The sequence below is a fragment of the Pogoniulus pusillus genome, chromosome 10 (assembly GCF_015220805.1).
Source record: "Pogoniulus pusillus isolate bPogPus1 chromosome 10, bPogPus1.pri, whole genome shotgun sequence".
Lineage (NCBI taxonomy): Eukaryota > Metazoa > Chordata > Aves > Piciformes > Lybiidae > Pogoniulus > Pogoniulus pusillus.
The window spans coordinates 39,255,944-39,273,492 of NC_087273.1; the positions used below are offsets into that span (position 1 = coordinate 39,255,944).

General features: G+C 45.8%; 1 protein-coding gene across 1 annotated transcript in view; it reads right to left on the reverse strand.

Moving 5' to 3' along the window:
• RTTN (rotatin) overlaps positions 1 to 17,549 on the reverse strand; it is a 74,573-nt gene that overhangs the window by 9,263 nt on the left and 47,761 nt on the right. Inside the window, exons 36-43 of the mRNA XM_064150305.1 lie at positions 16,645 to 16,843; positions 15,704 to 15,794; positions 5,542 to 5,695; positions 4,593 to 4,730; positions 3,658 to 3,866; positions 2,781 to 2,886; positions 1,138 to 1,232; positions 261 to 338 (exon numbers count right to left, since the gene is read on the reverse strand). Of these exons, the coding sequence (XP_064006375.1) occupies positions 261 to 338; positions 1,138 to 1,232; positions 2,781 to 2,886; positions 3,658 to 3,866; positions 4,593 to 4,730; positions 5,542 to 5,695; positions 15,704 to 15,794; positions 16,645 to 16,843 (1,070 nt within the window). The remainder of the gene's footprint in view (positions 1 to 260; positions 339 to 1,137; positions 1,233 to 2,780; positions 2,887 to 3,657; positions 3,867 to 4,592; positions 4,731 to 5,541; positions 5,696 to 15,703; positions 15,795 to 16,644; positions 16,844 to 17,549) is intronic.

Below are 17,549 nucleotides of genomic sequence, written 5' to 3' on the forward strand. Positions count from 1 at the left end.
GCCCATTCCTTACCCAGCAGTGCTCCACACATCCAGCCTGTGTGTTTCCAGCTGGGTGCCCAGGATGCCATCTGGGACAGAGGCCAAAGCCTTGCTCAGGTCCAGAATGAAAGAATGAAATTGGATTTACTTCTTGCCATGAGTATCAAGGCTCAGTTTAGCCTCCTTGCAGATAGTTTCCAAGTAGGAAAGAGCACCAGAGAAATATATTGCTGGAGCACCTGGATGTGCTGCCATGGGTTCAGCTTCAAACCACCTACCTTGCAGCCTTCATTTTGGAAGAGGCAGTTTCTGAGCAGCTGCATAGAACACCTCAGCTGCTTGATGAGGTTATCCTCCTAGCCAGAAGGGAAAAAAACATTTGAAGATGAATAGCATAAGAATTCTGCAGCCTGCAGAAGAGAAGACACCAGGGGGACCTTAGAGCTGCCTTCTAGTAGCTGGGATCCTCCAGAGAGGCTGCAGAAGGACTCTCCATAAGGATGTCTAAAGACAGGACAAGGGGGAATGGTGCTAAGGTGAAGGAGAGGAGGGTCAGACTGGACCTGAGGAGGAAGATCTTCAGCAGGAGGGTGGTGAGACTGGAAGGCACTGGCAGTTCTCTCAGTGACCAGGCAAATCTCAGCCTGAAAGCAGTGTCTCAGCCTCCCTCACGTGGAAGGAGCTTGCTGGTTCTCAGACTAACTCTGCTGAGCAGCATGCTGTGGCCAGCAGCTCTGGGAGGTTCTCCTGCCCCTCTGCTCTGCCCTGCTGAGACCACACCAGCAATACTGTGTCCAGTTTGGGGCTCCCAAATTCCAGAGACAGGGACCTGCTGGAGAAAGCCCAGCAGAGAGCTATGAGGGTGCTGAAGGGACTGGAACATCTCTGCTGGGAAGGAAGGCTGAGAGCCTTCAGCCTACAGAGGAGGCTGAGAGGAGATCTGATCAATGCCTCTGAATATCTAAGGGGTGAGTACCAGGATGAATCCAGATCCAGCAGCAGTTGCCACTTATCCCTGTCCCAGCTGTGACAGACACCAACAGCATCTGCCTCAAGGAAAAGACAACCCAAGCAAGCAGCAAACCCCACCAAAGCAAGGACAGCAGAGAGCTGCTAAGCTCCTTGTCCCATCAGCCTTTTGGGTTTGAGAGGTACCTTTTTCTTCTGTGCTTTGCCAGCCTTTAGGGCATCCAAATTCAGCTGTGCATGGAGGTGTTTCATGTTTTCTATGCAGCTGTCTATCAGGTCAGCTGGAAGACACAAAAAGCTGACACTTAACAAGTGCATTTTATGGCAATGATCTTCTTGATTGCTGTTCCCCTCCCGGGGCTGAGATTTAAGGCTTCAGATGTCCAAATGCTGAGAGCTCACAATAGTTTGTTATCTACCAGTGGTAGGGGTTGGAAAGGCACCTCCAGAGATCATCCAAACCCCCTGCCAGAGCAGGGTCACCCAGGAACACATTCAGGTGGGGTTGGAAAGTCTGCCCAGAAGGAGACTCCACAACCTCTCTGAGCAATCTGCTCTAGGACTTCAGTACCCTCAGAGCAAAGGAGTTTCTCCTCATGCTCAGGTGGCACCTCCTGCATTCCAGCTCTACCTCTTGTTCCTTGCCCTGTCACTGGGCACCACCACACACAGCCTGGCCTGCCCCCTCCCCACCCCTCAGATACTTAGAGACATTACTAAGATCCCACTCAGCCTTCTCCTCTCCAGACTAAACAGCCCCAGGTCTTTTCTTGCCTGGGCAAAGCCAGAATTGAGACCCCAGGGTGTTCTTTCACCTACAAACCTGCATGAGCACAGCACAAAACAACAACTGGAAGGTGCTGGCAGTGCAAAACCTCCAGTTCCAAATGGGTAGGATCAGAGAATGGTTTAGGCTGGAAGGGACTTCAAAGCTCAGCCAGTCTCAATCCCCTGCCATAGGCAGGGACACATCACACCAGAACAGGTCACTCAAGGACTCATCCAAACTGGTCCTGAACACCTCCAGGGAGGTTGTGGAGGACAGAAACACAGAATGTGATCTTTGATCCCATTCTGTGCTTCTGTCCTCCACAACCTCCCTGGGCAACCTGTGCTAATGTCTCACCACTCTCAACCTGTGCCAGTGTCTCACTACTCTTACTGCAAACAACTTCTTCCACACATAAACTTTCAATCTACCTTTGCCACTTTAAACCCATTCCTCCTCCTCCTGTCATGACAAGCCCTTGTCAATAGTCCCTCCCCAGCCTTCCTGTATCCCCCTTCAGATCCTGGAAGGCCACTCCAAGGTCTCCTGGAAGTCTTCTCTTCTCCAGCCTGCAGAGCCAGGTGAACACACCAGCAGCAAGGAAAACTCACAGCTCACTAACACAGAGCTGGGAATTGGCTGCAAACTTCTGAGCCTGACTGCAACCTTAATATTTCATCTGCAACTGAACACTTTTAATTATTGATAAGCTCTCTCTGTACCAAACTCTGCCAATAAAACCCCAAAGCCTAGAGCCATGCTAGGGCTGGGTGCTAGGTTGGGCTGGATGAGCTTGGAGCTCTCTTCAACCTGCTTGATTCTATGCTTGGTTGGACTGGATGAGCTTGGAGCTCTCTTCAACCTGCTTGATTCTATGCTTGGTTGGGCTGGATGAGCTTGGAGCTCTCTGCCAACCTGCTTGATTCTATGCTTGGTTGGACTGGATGAGCTTGGAGCTCTCTCCCACCCTGCTTGATTCTATGGTTCAGAATAAAACCATGGCAAACAGCTGCAAGCTTTTGCTGCCTAACTCATTTTCCACCACCTCGACTGTGCTCACCTTCCAGAGCACACTGCTGAGCAGTTCTGCTGACAGCCAACAAAGACAGCAGTGCCTTGGTACCAACTTCCTTCAGCACATCCTTGGATGATTTTCTTTCACAGACCTACAATGATGCAATTCCATTAGCACAAGGGCAAAGTGACCAGATGAAAAGCAGGGTTCAGACTCAGAGCCATGGTGGCATAGTCTGTATTTTCACTGGGGTGACTCCTAGCACTGTTCCTATGCAGACCTCTTCCTCTCTGTATTCCTGTCCTCTCCACTCCTGCTCAGTCTGCCTGCTCTGCAGTTACTGCAGAAACTCTTCCAATTGACATGCAGAAAGAAAACATCTTTTAGGAGCAGCTGTGGAGCTGTTGGAGGGGAGCAGAGCCCTGCAGAGGGAACTGGCCAGGCTGGATGGGTGGGCAGAGGCCAAGGGGATGAGACTGAACAAGGCCAAGGGCAGGTTCTGCACTTTGGCCACAACAGCCCCAAGCAGCACTGCAGGCTGGGGCCAGAGTGGCTGAGAGCAGGCAGGCAGAGAGGGCCCTGGGGGTGCTGTGAGAGAGCAGCTGCAGAGGAGGCAGCAGTGTGCCCAGGTGGGCAGCAGAGCCAATGGCATCCTGGGCTGGCTCAGGAGCAGTGTGGGCAGCAGGACAAGGGAGGTTCTTGTGCCCCTGTGCTCAGCAGTGCTCAGGCCACCCCTGGAGTGCTGTGTCCAGTTGTGGGCTCCTCCATTGCAGATATTGAAGTGCTAGGTTGGGCTGGGTGAGCTTGGAGCTCTCCCCCAAACTGCTGGGTTCTGTGATTCCTCAGCTAACTCCACTCCTCCTCATCAAACCCCCAAGCTGCAGAACTGTGCCCTGCAATCACACTGTCAAAGGTTGCATACCTGAATAATCAACGCTGTGAGCTGAGTTACTGAGGCCTGGCATCCTTCAACGTGATCCAGCAGGAAGCTGAGAGTTGGGTTCTGGATGCTCTGCTTCTCTTGGAGCTGCCTTCTCCCTTCCTCATTCAGAAGGGCAGAGAGGAACTGCAAACTTGCTGTGTACAGAGAAGGATTCGTGGCTGACAGACGAATGCAGTCACAAATGGTATCTGAAAGGTTAAATGGAGCACAACAAAACCATCAGACTTCCTCCTGAGCAGAGCTTAGGTGCCTCAGAACTCTTCAAAGCCTCAGCAAAGCAACGTGGGTGAGCCAAGCAGCAGCCAAGAAGCACTGAAATAGGAATTCCACAAAGTGGATGCATTTGATCAGCTTGGCTTTGATAGGGCTGAACTCATTCACTGCTCTGCACACCAAGAAAACAAATCAAACCAGTTTCATTTCCTCCTCACTCATCTGCTGGCCACTTGGCTGGACTCTGCTCACACTTTATTCCATCACAGAATGGTTTAAGCTGGGAGGAAGCTCAAAGCTCAGCCAGTTGCCACAGGAAGGGACATCTCCAACTGGAACAGGTTGCTCAAGGACTCATCCAAGCTGGCTTTGTACATCTCCAGGGTGGTTGTGGAGGACAGAAGCACAGAAGGGCATCTTTGATCCCATTCTGTGCTTCTGTCCTCCACAACCACCCTGGAAAATCTGTGCCAGTGTCTCAGCACCCTCAACCTGTGCCAGTGTCTCAGCACCCTCACTGTAAAAAATACACAACCTCCCTGGACCTGGATGATCTTTGGGGTCCCTTCCAACCTAACCCACTCTATGGATCTAGGAATACAGACTTGGTAATGACTGGAATCTAAGCAGGAATGTTCCTCTTCTTTCCTTGTTGGTTTTATTAGTTGCCAGGTTAAAACCCATCCAAGGGGAGACCTTACCAATTATAGCTGTGCAATGGTTTGCAAAGGTTGCTGTCACAGCTGGCAGAGCTGTTTGGCCACCCTGCCACAACAAGGTAGCCAGAAGGTTGAAGAAGTCCACCCATGTTTGATGAAGCACAGATGTTAACTCAGCATCTGCAAAGAGAACACAGGGAAAGCACCAAACCACTCAGAGCTCTGCACACTGCTGGGTAGTAAAGCAGTAAGCTGGCACCAGCTGCCACCTGAAATGAAGCTGGTACAGAAATGAAGAGCTGCCTCTGCCTGGCTCTGCTGGAAACAAAGCACTTCATGGAATTATACAACCAAGCAGGTTGGCAGAGAGCTCCAAGCTCACCCAGCCCAGCCTAGCACCCAGCCCTGCCCAACCAACCAGACCATGGCACTCAGTGCCCCAGCCAGGCTTGGCAAGAACACCTCCAGCCACAGCCACTCCACCACCTCCCTGGGCAGCCCATTCCAGTGCCAATCACTCTCTCTGCCAACAACTTCCTCCTCACATCCAGCCTAGACCTGCCCTGGCACAGCCTCAGGCTGTTCCCCCTTCTGCTGCTGGCAGCCTGGCAGCAGAGCCCAACCCCACCTGGCTACAGCCTCCCTGCAGGCAGCTGCAGGCAGCAATGAGCTCTGCCCTGAGCCTCCTCTGCTGCAGGCTGCACCCCCCCAGCTCCCTCAGCCTCTCCTCACAGGGCTCTGCTCCAGGCCCCTCAGCTTTGTCGCCCTCCTGTGGTCACCTTCGAGCACTTCAACATCTGTCTTGAGGAGCCCAGAACTGGACACAGCACCATTCACCACCACTCTCTGTTCCCAGCCCTGCAGCCAGTTCTTGACCCATACCAGAGTGACTCTGTCCCAGCCAGGAGCTGCCAGCTGGGCCAGGAGCTGCTTGTGGCAGAGGTGCCAAAGGCTTTGCTGCAGTCCAGGCAGACTCCATCCAGGTCATTACCTAAGCCATCTTTGGAGCGACTGCTGAGGATGCCAAAGGTGTTTCCCAAGAGAGGCTTCAGCAGCTCATCCTGGAGCACCAGCTGAGTGTCCACCAGTAAACAGCATGCCAGCAGCCTGGCCACAGCTGAGAGGTACTGAAGCAGTGCCACCACCTGTAACAATGCTTAAAAGACATGAACTGAAGCCATGGGTTGGTTCCTTCCACCTTTTCAACACTGACACTACCTCACTGCTTCCTAGCATGTGGAATTCATATCCAGCACTTCAAAGAAATAACAGAACATGAACTGAAAAGTCTTTTCCTCCTTTTCCTTGTGGAATATGGCAGAGAATTGCTACTCTGGAAACACATCTGTGAGATCAGTTTGCTTGTGCCAAAGGAGTGGAGATCCTCAGCAGGGAGTCCTGGCTCTGGTTATAGGCACAGTGGTCAGTAACAGTGAGCAATGTATGGAATCACAGCATGGCTTGGGTTGGAAGGGACCTCCTAAGGTCCTCTGGTCCCACCCCCACTTTGCAATCAGCAGGGACATGCTCCTCCAGAGCAGGTTGCTCATAGCCTAATTAAGCCTGACCTTGGATAGCTCCAGGAACCAGACCTGGACTACCTCCCTGGGCAACCTGTTCTAGTGCTTCACCTCCCTCATGGTGCAGAACTTGTTCCTAACATCCAACTGGAACCTGCTCTGCTCTAATTTCAAACCTATGTTTACTTCCTGAAAACAGAAGCTCAGCTTGAAGCTTTCACAACCAAGCAACCAGGGAAAAAAGTCTTTCTGCCATATGCCTGCAGCAACACAGCTCCTTAACAGCACAGGGATCTCTCAACAAAGGAAACACCTCCAAAAGCAGGCTGGGCATCAGCACAGGGAGTGGTGAAATACTCCAACGGGTTGGCCAGGGCTGTGCTTGAGTCCCTGTCCCTGCAGCCATCCAAGCTCAGCCTTGCTGTGTCCCTGTGCAGCCTGCTCTAGCTGGAGATGTCCCTGCTGAGTGCAGAGGCTGGCCAAGATGCCTTTGGAGGGTCCCTACAGCCAGCCAAGATCAGCCTTGCTGTGTCCCTGTGCAGCCTGCTCTAGCTGGAGGTGTCCCTGCTGAGTGCAGAGGTTGGCCAAGATGCCCTTGGAGGGTCCCTTCCAACCCACTGCAATCTGTGACTCTGTGTGAACCTCAGTGGAGAGCACCAGAAGCTTTCAACTGGTGCTGAGCCATGACCATAAAGATATGTCCAGAGATAAAGTTGATACCAAAGCATTTCTCTGGCAGTAACCTTTGTGGCTGGCACAGACCAAAACTGGCTGAGAGCTCTGTCAGTGGCTGCAGGAAACGTGTCAGGAACTGTGTCTGGCTCAGACTTCAGTGGACAACGAAATTCACAGATTGATGGAATGGTTTTGGGTTGGAAGAGACCTCAAAGCTCATCTAGTCCTGACCCTCTGCAATGGGCAAGGACATCTTCCACTGAGAAGACTGCTCAAGGTCTCATCCAGCCTGGCCTTGAACCCCTCCAGGGAGGAGGCATCCACAGCCTCCCTGTGCAGCCTGTGCCAGACTCCTGCCACTCTCCTACCAAAGAACTTCCCAAGACCCAGTCTAAGTCTCCTCTCCCTGGGCAACCTGCTCCAGGCTCTCCCCAAGCTCACTGTGAGCACCCCCAGATGCACGGAGAACCTCTCTGGCAGGCTTTGGGTGGCTTTAAAGCACAGTTTGGTGGTTCTAGGTAGAGTTCTAGCAGCAGCAAATGGTTCCAGGTTGGACAGAACATGGCTGATTAAGATGCTAAATGTTGGGTAAGATGTAAATTGGGGCAAGATGCTGCATTGGTGCAGGATGCTAAATTGATGCAGGGTGCCAAATTGATGCAGGGTGCCAAATTGATGCAGGGTGCCAAATTGGGGTGAGATGCTGAATTGATGCAAGGTGCTAAATTGATGCAAGATGTTATATGTTTGGGTAAGATGTAAATTGGGGCAAGATGCTGAATTAATGCAAGATGCTGAATTGGTGTGGGATGCTAAATTGATGCAAAACGCTGAATTGGGGTGAGATGCTAAATGTTGGGGCAAGAAGCTAAATTGATGCAAGATGCTAAATTGGGGTGAGATGCTAAATTGCGGGGTGAAATGCTAAATTTTAGGGTGAGATGCTGAATCCATGCAAGATGCCAAATTGATGCAAGATGCTAAATTTTGGGGTGAGATGCTAAACTTTGGGGTGAGATGCTTAATTGTGGGGTGAGATGCTAAATTGATGCAAGATGCTAAATTGGGGTGAGATGCTAAAATTTGGGGTGAGATGCTAAATTTTGGTGTAGGATGCCAAATTGATGCAAGATACTAAATTGATTGAAGATGCTAAATTGATGCAGGATCCTAATTGGGGTTAGATGCTAAATTTTGGGGTGAGATGTGAAATGAAGGTAAGATGTAAATGGAGGTAAGATGCTAAATGGGTGCAAGATGCTAAAATTTTGGGGTGAGATGCTAAATTTTGGGGTAAGATGCAAAATTGATGCAAGATGCTATACTGATACAGGATGCTAAATTGAGGTGAGATGCTAAATTTTGGGGTGAGATGATAAACAGATGCAAGATGACAAATTGGGGTGAGATGCTAAATTTTGGGGTGTGATGCTAAATTGATGCAGGATGCTAAATTGGGGTGAGATGATAAATTGTGGGGTGAGATGCTGAAGTGATGCAAGATGCTAAATTGGGTGAGATCCTAAATTTTGGCGTAAGATGCTAAATGTTGGACAAGCTGCTGAATTGCTGCAAGATGCTAAATTGCTGCAAGATGCTAAATTTTGGGGTGAGATGTTAAATTAATGCAAGCTGCTAAATTGTGGGGTGAGATGCTAAATTTTGGGGTGAGATGCTAAATTAATGCAAGCTGCTAAATTGTGGGGTGAGATGCTAAATTTTGGGGTAAGATGCTAAACTGATGCAAGATGCTAAATTGATGCAAGATGCTAAATTGATGCAAGATGCTAAATTGATGCAAGATGCTAAATTGGGGTGAGATGCTAAATTTTTGGGTGAGATGCTCAGTCGATGCAAGATGCTAAATTAGGTGAGATGCTAAATTTTGGGGTAAGATGCTAAATGTTGGACAAGCTGCGGAACTGCTGCAAGATGATAAATTGCTGCAAGATGCTAAATTTTGGGGTAAGATGCTACATTGATGCAGGATGATAAATTTGGGTTAGATGCTACATTGTGGGGTGAGATGCTAAACTTTGGGGGGAGATGTTGAATTGATGCAAGATGCTACATTGGGGTGAGATGCTAAAATTTGGGGTGAGATGCTGAATTTTGGTGTAGGATGCCAAATTGATGCAAGATACTAAATTGAATGAAGACACTGAATTGATGCAGGATCCTAATTGGGGTTAGATGCGAAATTTTGGGGTGAGATGTGAAATGAAGGTAAGATGTAAATGGAGGTAAGATGCTAAATGGGTGCAAGATGCTAAAATTTTGGGGTGAGATGCTAAATTTTGGGGTGAGACGATAAACAGGTGCAAGATGCTAAATTGATGCAAGATGCTAAATTTTGGGGTGAGATGCTAAATTGCTGCAGGATGCTAAATTGGGGTTAGATGATAAATTGTGGGGTGAGATGCTAAATGTTGGAGCAAGATGCTGAATTGATGCAAGATGCTAAATTGATGCAGGATGCTAAATTGGGGTGAGATGCTAAATTGCTGCAGGATGCTAAATTGGGGTGAGATGCTAAATTTTGGGGTGAGATGCTAAATGTTGGAGCAAGATGCTGAATTGATGCAAGATGCTAAATTGATGCAGGATGCTAAATTGGGGTGAGATGCTAAATTTTGGGGTGAGATGCTAAATGTTGGAGCAAGATGCTGAATTGAGGCAAGATGCTAAATTGGGGTGGAATGCTAAATTTTGGGGTAGAGATGCTAAAATGCAGGTAAGATGTAAATCGAGGTAAGATGCTAAATGGGTGAAAGATGCTAAAATGTGGAGTGAGATCCCAAATTTTGGGGTGAGATGCTAAATTTTGGGGTAAGATGCTGAATTGAAGCAAGATGCTAAATTGATGCAAGATGCTAAATTGGGGTAAGATGCTAAATTTTGGGGTAAGATGCTAAATTGATGCAGGATTCTAAATTGGGGTGAGATGCTAAATTGTGGGGTGAAATGCTAAATTTTAGGGTAAGATGCTGAATCCATGCAAGATGCTAAATTGAAGCAAGATGCTAAATTGGGGAGAGATGCTAAATCTTGGGGTGAGATGCTGAATGGGTACAGGATGCTAAATTGGGGTAAGATGCTAAATTGTGGGGTGAGATGCTAAATTTTGGGGTAAGATGCTAAATTGTGGGGTGAGATGCTAAATTTTGGGGTGAGATATAAAATGCAGGTAAGATGTAAATGGAGGGAAGATGCTAAATGGGTCTTGCTAAAATGTGGGGTGAGATGCTAAATTTTGGGGTGAGATGATAAATAGATGCAAGATGCTAAATTGGGGTGAGATGCTAAATTGATGCAGGATGCTAAATTGATGCAGGATTCCAAATTCAGGTGAGATGCTAAATTGTGGGGTGAGATGCTAAATTTTCGGGTAAGATGCTGAATCCATGCAAGATGCTAAATTGGTACAAGATGCTAAATTGATGCAAGATGCTAAATTGATGCAAGATGCTAAATTGGGGTGAGATGCTAAATGTTGAGGTGATATGCTAAAGTGATGCACAATGCTACATTGGGGTGGAATGCTAAATTTTGGGGTAGAGATGTAAAATTGATATAAGATGTAAATGGAGGTAAGATGCTAAATGGGTGTAAGATGCTAAAATGTGGAGTGAGATCCCAAATTTTGGGGTGAGATGCTAAATTTTGGGGTAAGATGCTGAATTGAAGCAAGATGCTAAATTGATGCAAGATGCTAAATTGGGGTAAGATGCTAAATTTTGGGATGAGATGCTGAATTGGGGAAAGATGCTAAATTTTGGGGTAAGATGCTAAATTGATGCAGGATTCTAAATTGGGGTGAAATGCTAAATTTTAGGGTAAGATGCTGAATCCATGCAAGATGCTAAATTGATGCATGATGCTAAATTGAAGCAAGATGCTAAATTGGGGTGAGATGCCAAATCTTGGGGTGAGATGCTAAATGGGTACAGGATGCTAAATTGGGGTAAGATGCTAAATTGTGGGGTGAGATGCTAAATCTTGTGGTGAGATGATGAATTGGAGTAAGATGCTAAATTGATACAGGATGCTAAATTGGGGTGAGATGATAAATTGTGGGGTGAGATGTAAATTGATGCAAGATGCTAAATTTTGGGGTGAGATGCTAAATTTTGGGGTGAGATGCTAAATTAACGCAAGATGCTAAATTTACGCAAGATGCTAAATTTTGGGGTGAGATGCTAAATTGATGCAGGATGCTAAATTGGGGTGAGATCCTAAATTTGGGGGTGAAGTGCTAAATTTTGGGAGAGAAGCTAAATCTTGGAGCAAGATGCTGAATTGATGCAAGATGCTAAATTGATGCAAGATGTTAAATTTTGGGTTGAGATGTGAAATGAAGGTAAGAAGTAAATGGAGGTACGATGCTAAATGGGTGAAAGATGTAAAATTTGGGGTGAGATGCTAAATTTTAGGGTCATATGCTGAATTGCTGTAAGATGCTAAACTGATGCAAGATGGTAAATTGGGGTGAAATGCTAAATTATGGGGAGAGAAGATAAAGTGATGCAAGATGCTAAATTGGGGTGAGATGCTAAATTTTGGGGTGAGATGTGAAATGCGGGTAAGATGTAAATGGGTAGAAGATGATAAAATTTGGGGTGAGATGCTAAATTTTGGGGTGATATTCTAAATTTTAGGATAAGATGCTAAACTAAGATGCTAAAATTATGCAAGAGGCTAAATTGGGGTAAGATGCTAAATTTTGGGGTGAGATGCTTAATGTTGGAACTAGATGTTCAATTGATGCAAGATGCTAAATTTTGGGGTGAGATGCTAAAATTTAGGATAAGATGCTAAATTACTGTAAGATGCTAAATTGATGCAAGATGCTAAATTGGGGTGATATGCTAGATTTTGGGGTGAGATGCTAAATTTTGGGGATAGATATAAAATGCAGGTAAGATGTAAATGGAGGTAAGACGCTAAATGGGTGGAAGATGCTAAAATTTGGGGTGAGATGCTAAATTGCTGCAAGATGCTAAATTGATGCAAGATTCCAAATTCGGGTGAGATGCTAAATTCTGGGGTGAGATGATAAATTTTCAGGTAAGATATTGAATCCATGCAAGATGCTAAGATGATGCAAGATGCTAAATTGGGGTGGAATGCTAAATTTTGGGGCAGAGATGGAAAATGGATGTAAGATGTAAATGGAGGTAAGATGCTAAATGGGTGTAAGATGCTAAAATGTGGAGAGAGATCCTAAATTTTGGAGTGAGATGATAAATTTTGGGGTGAGATGATAAATTTTGGGGTGAGACATGAAATGAAGGTAAGATGTACATGGAGGTAAGATGCTAAATGGGTGCAAGATGCTAAACTTTGGGGTGAGATGCTAAATTTTAGGATAAGATGCTGAATTATTGCAAGATGCTAAACTGATGCAAGATGCTAAATTGGGGTGAGACGCTAAATTGTGGGGTGAGATGCTGAATTTTGGGGTAAGATGATGAAGTGATGCAAGATGCTAAAATGATGCAAGATGATAAATTGGGGTGAGATCCTAAATTTTGGGGTGAGATGCTAAATTTTGGGGTGAGATGTAAATGGAGGTAAGATGCTAAATGGGTGCAAGATGCTAAAACTTGGAGTGGAATGCTATATTTTGGGGTGAGATGCTAAATTAATGCAAGATGCTAAATTGGTGCAAGATGCTAAATTAGGGTGAGATGCTAAATTTTGGGGTGAGATGCTAAATTTTGGGGTGAGATGCTAAATTGTGGGGTGAAATGCTAAATTTTAGGGTAAGATGCTGAATCCATGCAAGATGCTAAATTGATGCAAGATGCTAAATTGGGGTGAGATGCTAAATTTTGGGGTGAGATGCTAAATTGATGCAAGATGCTAAACTGATACAGGATACTAAATTGGGGTGAGATGCTAAATTTGAGAGTGAGATGCTAAATTTTGGGGTAAGATGCTACATTTTGGGGTGAGATGCTTAATTGGGGTGAGATGCTAAATTGTGGGGAGAGATGATAAACTGATGCAAGATGCTAAATTTTGGGGTGAGATGCTAAATGTTGGAGCAAGATGCTAAATTGATGCAAGATGCTAAATTGAGGTGAGATGATAAATTTTGGGGTAAGATGCTACATGGTGGACAAGCTGCTGAATTGCTGCAAGATGCTAAATTGGGGTGAGATGCTAAATTTTGGGGTAAGATGCTAAATGTTGGCGCAAGATGCTGAATTGATGCAAGATGCTAAATTGGGGTGAAATGCTAAATTGTAGGGAGAGATGCTAAACTGATGCAAGATGCTAATTTGGGGTGAGAAGCTAAATTTTGCGGTAAGATGATAAATGTTGGAGCAAGATGCTGAATTGATGCAAGATGCTAAATTGATACAAGATACTAAATTTTGGGGTGAGATGTAAAATTCAGGTAAGATGTAAATGGAGGTAAGATGCGAAATGGGTGCAAGATCCTAAAATTTGGGGTGAGGTGATAAATTTTGGGATGAGATGATAAATTTTAGTGTAAGATGCTGAATTACTGTAAGATGCTAAACTGATGCAAGATGCTAAATTGGGGTGAGATGCTAAATTTTGGGGTAAAATGATAAATGTTGGAGCAAGATGCTGAATTGATGCAAGATGCTAAATTGATGCAAGATGCCAAACTGGGCTGAGATGCTAAATCGTGGAGAGAGATGCGAAATTTTGGGGTGAGATGTGAAATGCAGGTAAGATGTAAATGGAGGTCAGATGGTAAATGGGTGCAAGATGCTAAAATTTAGGGTGAGATGATAAATTTTGGGGTGAGATGCTGAATTGATGCAAGATGCTAAATTTGGGTCAGATGACAAATTTTGGTGTAAGATGTAAAATGGAGATAAGATGCTAAATTGATGTGAGATGCTAAATTGTTGCAGGATGCTAAATTGGGGTGAGATGGTAAATTTTGGGGTGAGATGCTAAATGTTGGGGTGAGATGTAAAATGTTGCAGTACGATGCTGAATTGATGCTGGATGATAAATTGGTGCAAGATGCTAAATTTTGGGGTGAGATGCTGAATTGATGCAAGATGCTAAATTGATGCAGGATGCAAAGTTGGGGTGAGATGCTAAATGTTGGGGTGGGATGCTAAATGTTGGAGTAAGATGCTGAATCGATGCAAGATGTGAAATTGATTCAAGATGCTAAATTGGGGTGAGATGCTAAATTTTAGGGCGAGATGCTAAATTTTGGGGTAAGATGGAAATGGAGGTAAGATGCTAAATGGGTGCAAGATGCTAAACTTTGGAGTGAGATCCCAAATTTTGGGGTGAGATGCTAAATTTTGGGGTGAGATGCTAAGTTGATGCAAGATGCTAAATTGGGTGAGATCCTAAATTTTGGGGTAAAATGCTAACTGTTGGACAAGCTGCTGAATTGCTGCAAGATGCTAAATTGGGGTGAGATGCTAAATTTTGGGGTAAGATGCTGAATTGCTGCAAGATGCTAAATTGGGGTAAGATGCTAAATTGCTGCAGGATTCCAAATTCGGGTGAGATGCTAAATTGTGGGGTGAGATTCCAAATTTTGGGGTGAGATGCTAAATTGATACAGGATGGTAAATTGGGGTGAGATCCTAAATTTTGGGGTGAGATGCTAAGTTGATGCAAGATGCTAAATTGGGGTGAGATGATAAATTTTGGGGTAAGATCCTAAATGTTGGACAAGCTGCTGAATTGCTGCAAGATGCTAAATTGATGCAGGATGATAAATTTGGGTGAGATGCTAAATTGTGGGGTGAAATGCTAAATTTTAGGGTAAGATGCTGAATCCATGCAAGATGCTAAATTGATGCAAGATGCTAAATTGGGGTGAGATGATAAATTTTGGGGTGAGATGCTAAATTTTGGGGTGAGATGCTAAAATGTAGGTAAGATGTAAATGGAGGTAAGATGCTAAATGGGTGAAAGATGCTAAAATGTGGGGTGAGATCCTAAATTTTGGGGTAAGATGCTGAATTGATGCAAGATGCTAAATTGGGTTGAGATGATAAATTGTGGGGTGAGATGTAAAATGCAGGTAAGATGTAAAATAAGGTAAGATGCTAAATGGGTGCAAGATGCTAAATTTAGGGGTGAGATGCTGAATTGGGGTAAGATGCTAAATTGATGCAGGATGATAAATTTGGGTTAGATGCTATATTGTGGGGTGAGATGCTAAATGTTGGGGTGAGATGCTAATGTTGGGGTGAGATGCTGAATTGATGCTAGATGCTAAATTGATACAAGATGCAAAATTGGGGTGCGATGCTAAAATTTGGGGTGAGATCCTAAATTTTGGGGTGAGATGCTAAATTTTGGGGTGAGATGCTAACATTTGGGGTGAGATGCAAAATTGATGCAAGATGCTAAACTGATACAGGATGCTAAATTGGAGTGAGATGCTAAATTTTGGGGTGAGATGCTAAATGTTGGAGCAAGATGCTGAATTGATACAAGATGCTAAATTGATGCAAGATGCTAAATTGGGGTGAGATGCTAAATTTTGGGGTAAGATGCTAAATGTTGGAGTAAGATGCTGAATTGATGCAAGATGTGAAATTCATTCAAGATGCTAAATTTGGGTGAGATCCTAAATTTTAGGGTGAGATGTAAAATGAAGGTAAGATGGAAATGGAGGTAAGATGCTAAATGGGTGCAAGATGCTGAAATTTGGGGTGAGATGCTAAATTTCAGGGTGAGATGCTAAATTTTGGGGTGAGATGCTAAATAGAGGTAAGATATAATTGCTGTAAGCTGTGTCCCTGCCCATGGCAGGGGAGTTGGAACCAGATGATCCCTGTGATCCCTTCCAACCCTGACTGATTCTCTGACTCTAAGGTGTCAGAAGCAGAGAGCAGCCTGCAGGATCTGGGCCATCTCAGCAAATACACATTTTGTAGACATAATTCATTTTATAATTGAGAGGGGGGAAAAGGCATTAACAAATGCTTCTCTAACCTGAGCTTTTACATCTTCTGTATGCCAGGGATGACCCAATGGAGCCTTCAGGTCCAAGATACATCTCTCGATCAGATTAGCACTCACAAGACTGAAACAAAACAAAGTTGGTTAGAATTAATCTGTGACCCTGTGAGTCTGGGAGTCTGTAATCCTGTCATTCTGTGAGGCTGTGATGGACTCTGTGGTTGAGTCTGTGAGTCTGTGAGTCTTTGATTCTCTGATTCTGTGATTTTGTGACCCTGATTCTATGATTCTGTGATTCTTTAAGTCTGTGATTCTGTAATTCTTTGATTCTGTGATTCTCTGATCCTGTGATCCTGATTCTCTGATTCTGTGACTGATTCTATGACTCTATGATTCTGTGATTCTGATTCTCTGATTCTGTGACTGTGATTCTTTGATTCTGTGATTCTATAATTATCTGATTCTGTGATTCTCTGATTCTCTGATTCTGTGACTCTATGATTCTATAATTCTCTGATTCTCTCTGGTTCTCTGACCAGAAGACAGCTCTAAGGTCCCCCTAGAGATTTCTCTTCTCTAGGCTGAATACTCCCAACTCCCTCAGCCTAATAGCAGAGCAGCTCCAGCCCTTGGCTCATCTTTGTGGCCTCCTCTGGGCTCTGCAGCAGCTCTGTGTGCTCCTTCTGCTGGGGACAGAACTGGCCAGCAGGGCAGGTGAGGTCTGAGCAGAGCCAAGGGGCAGAATTTCCTCTCTTGCCCTGCTGGCCTTTGCCAAGGTTAAAAACAAGAAAGCCTCCAATTTCTTGCCCTGCTTTGCCTGATGTTTTCCAAAGGGCCTGTTTGCAGTCTTCAGAAGCAAGCAGTGATCAATATATTTACTGGGTTTGGTAACAAACACTGCTAAAGCTCATCTCAAACTTCTCCCCTCTACTGCTCCCACCTCGTTTGTAGTTCAGCAGTTATTGATCTGCTACCTGCTGAGAGCTGTTAGCAAATGAGCCTGGCGCAGAGCAATCCCAGCATCTTCTGGTGTGACGAGCAGCAGATTGTGCAGAAGGCTGCAAGCAGCTGACAAAAGGGCAGGAGTGACAGCAGCACAGTGCTTGGGTGGAGCAGCAGACATGGGAGAGGCAGCTTGGCTTGGAGATTCCACTGTGCTTGTGCTGCTTTGACCTAGAATGTGGTCAGAGAAAGACAAAGCACAAAGCAGCAGAGATTAATGACAATGGTGCCAGGAAACAAATGGATTTTTATGCTTCATCAAATACCTCATGGCATTCAGCAAGGCCAGGTGGAAGGTCCTGCACCTGGGTGGGCACAATCCCAAGCACAGCTCCAGGCTGGGTGGGGAATGGCTGAGAGCAGCCCTGAGGAACAGGCCCTGGGGGTCTGGGCTGATGCAAAGCTCCACAGGAGCCTGCAGGGTAAGTGCAGCCCAGACACAACCCTGTGCTGGGTGCAGCAAGAGCAGTGTGGGCACAGGGCCAGGGAGGGGATTCTGCCCCTTGGCTCTGCTCTCCTCACACCCCACCTGCAGCCCTGGGGGCAGTTCTGGAGCCCCCAGCACAAGCAGGACATGGAAGTGTTGGAGCCAGTGCAGAGGTCACCAAGATGCTGAGAGGGCTGCAGCAGCTCTGCTCTGAGCACAGGATGAGAGAGTTGGGGCTGTGCAGCCTGGAGAGGAGAAGGCTTGGAGGAGACCTTGGAGTGGCCTTGCAGGATCTGAAGGGAGCTAGAGGAGGGCTGGGGAGGGATTACTGACAAGGTCTTGTCATGACAGGAGGAGGAGGAATGGGTTTGGAGTGGCAGAGGGGAGACTGAAACTGGATGTTAGGAAGGAGTTGTTTGCAGTGAGGGTGGTGAGAGACTGGCACAGACT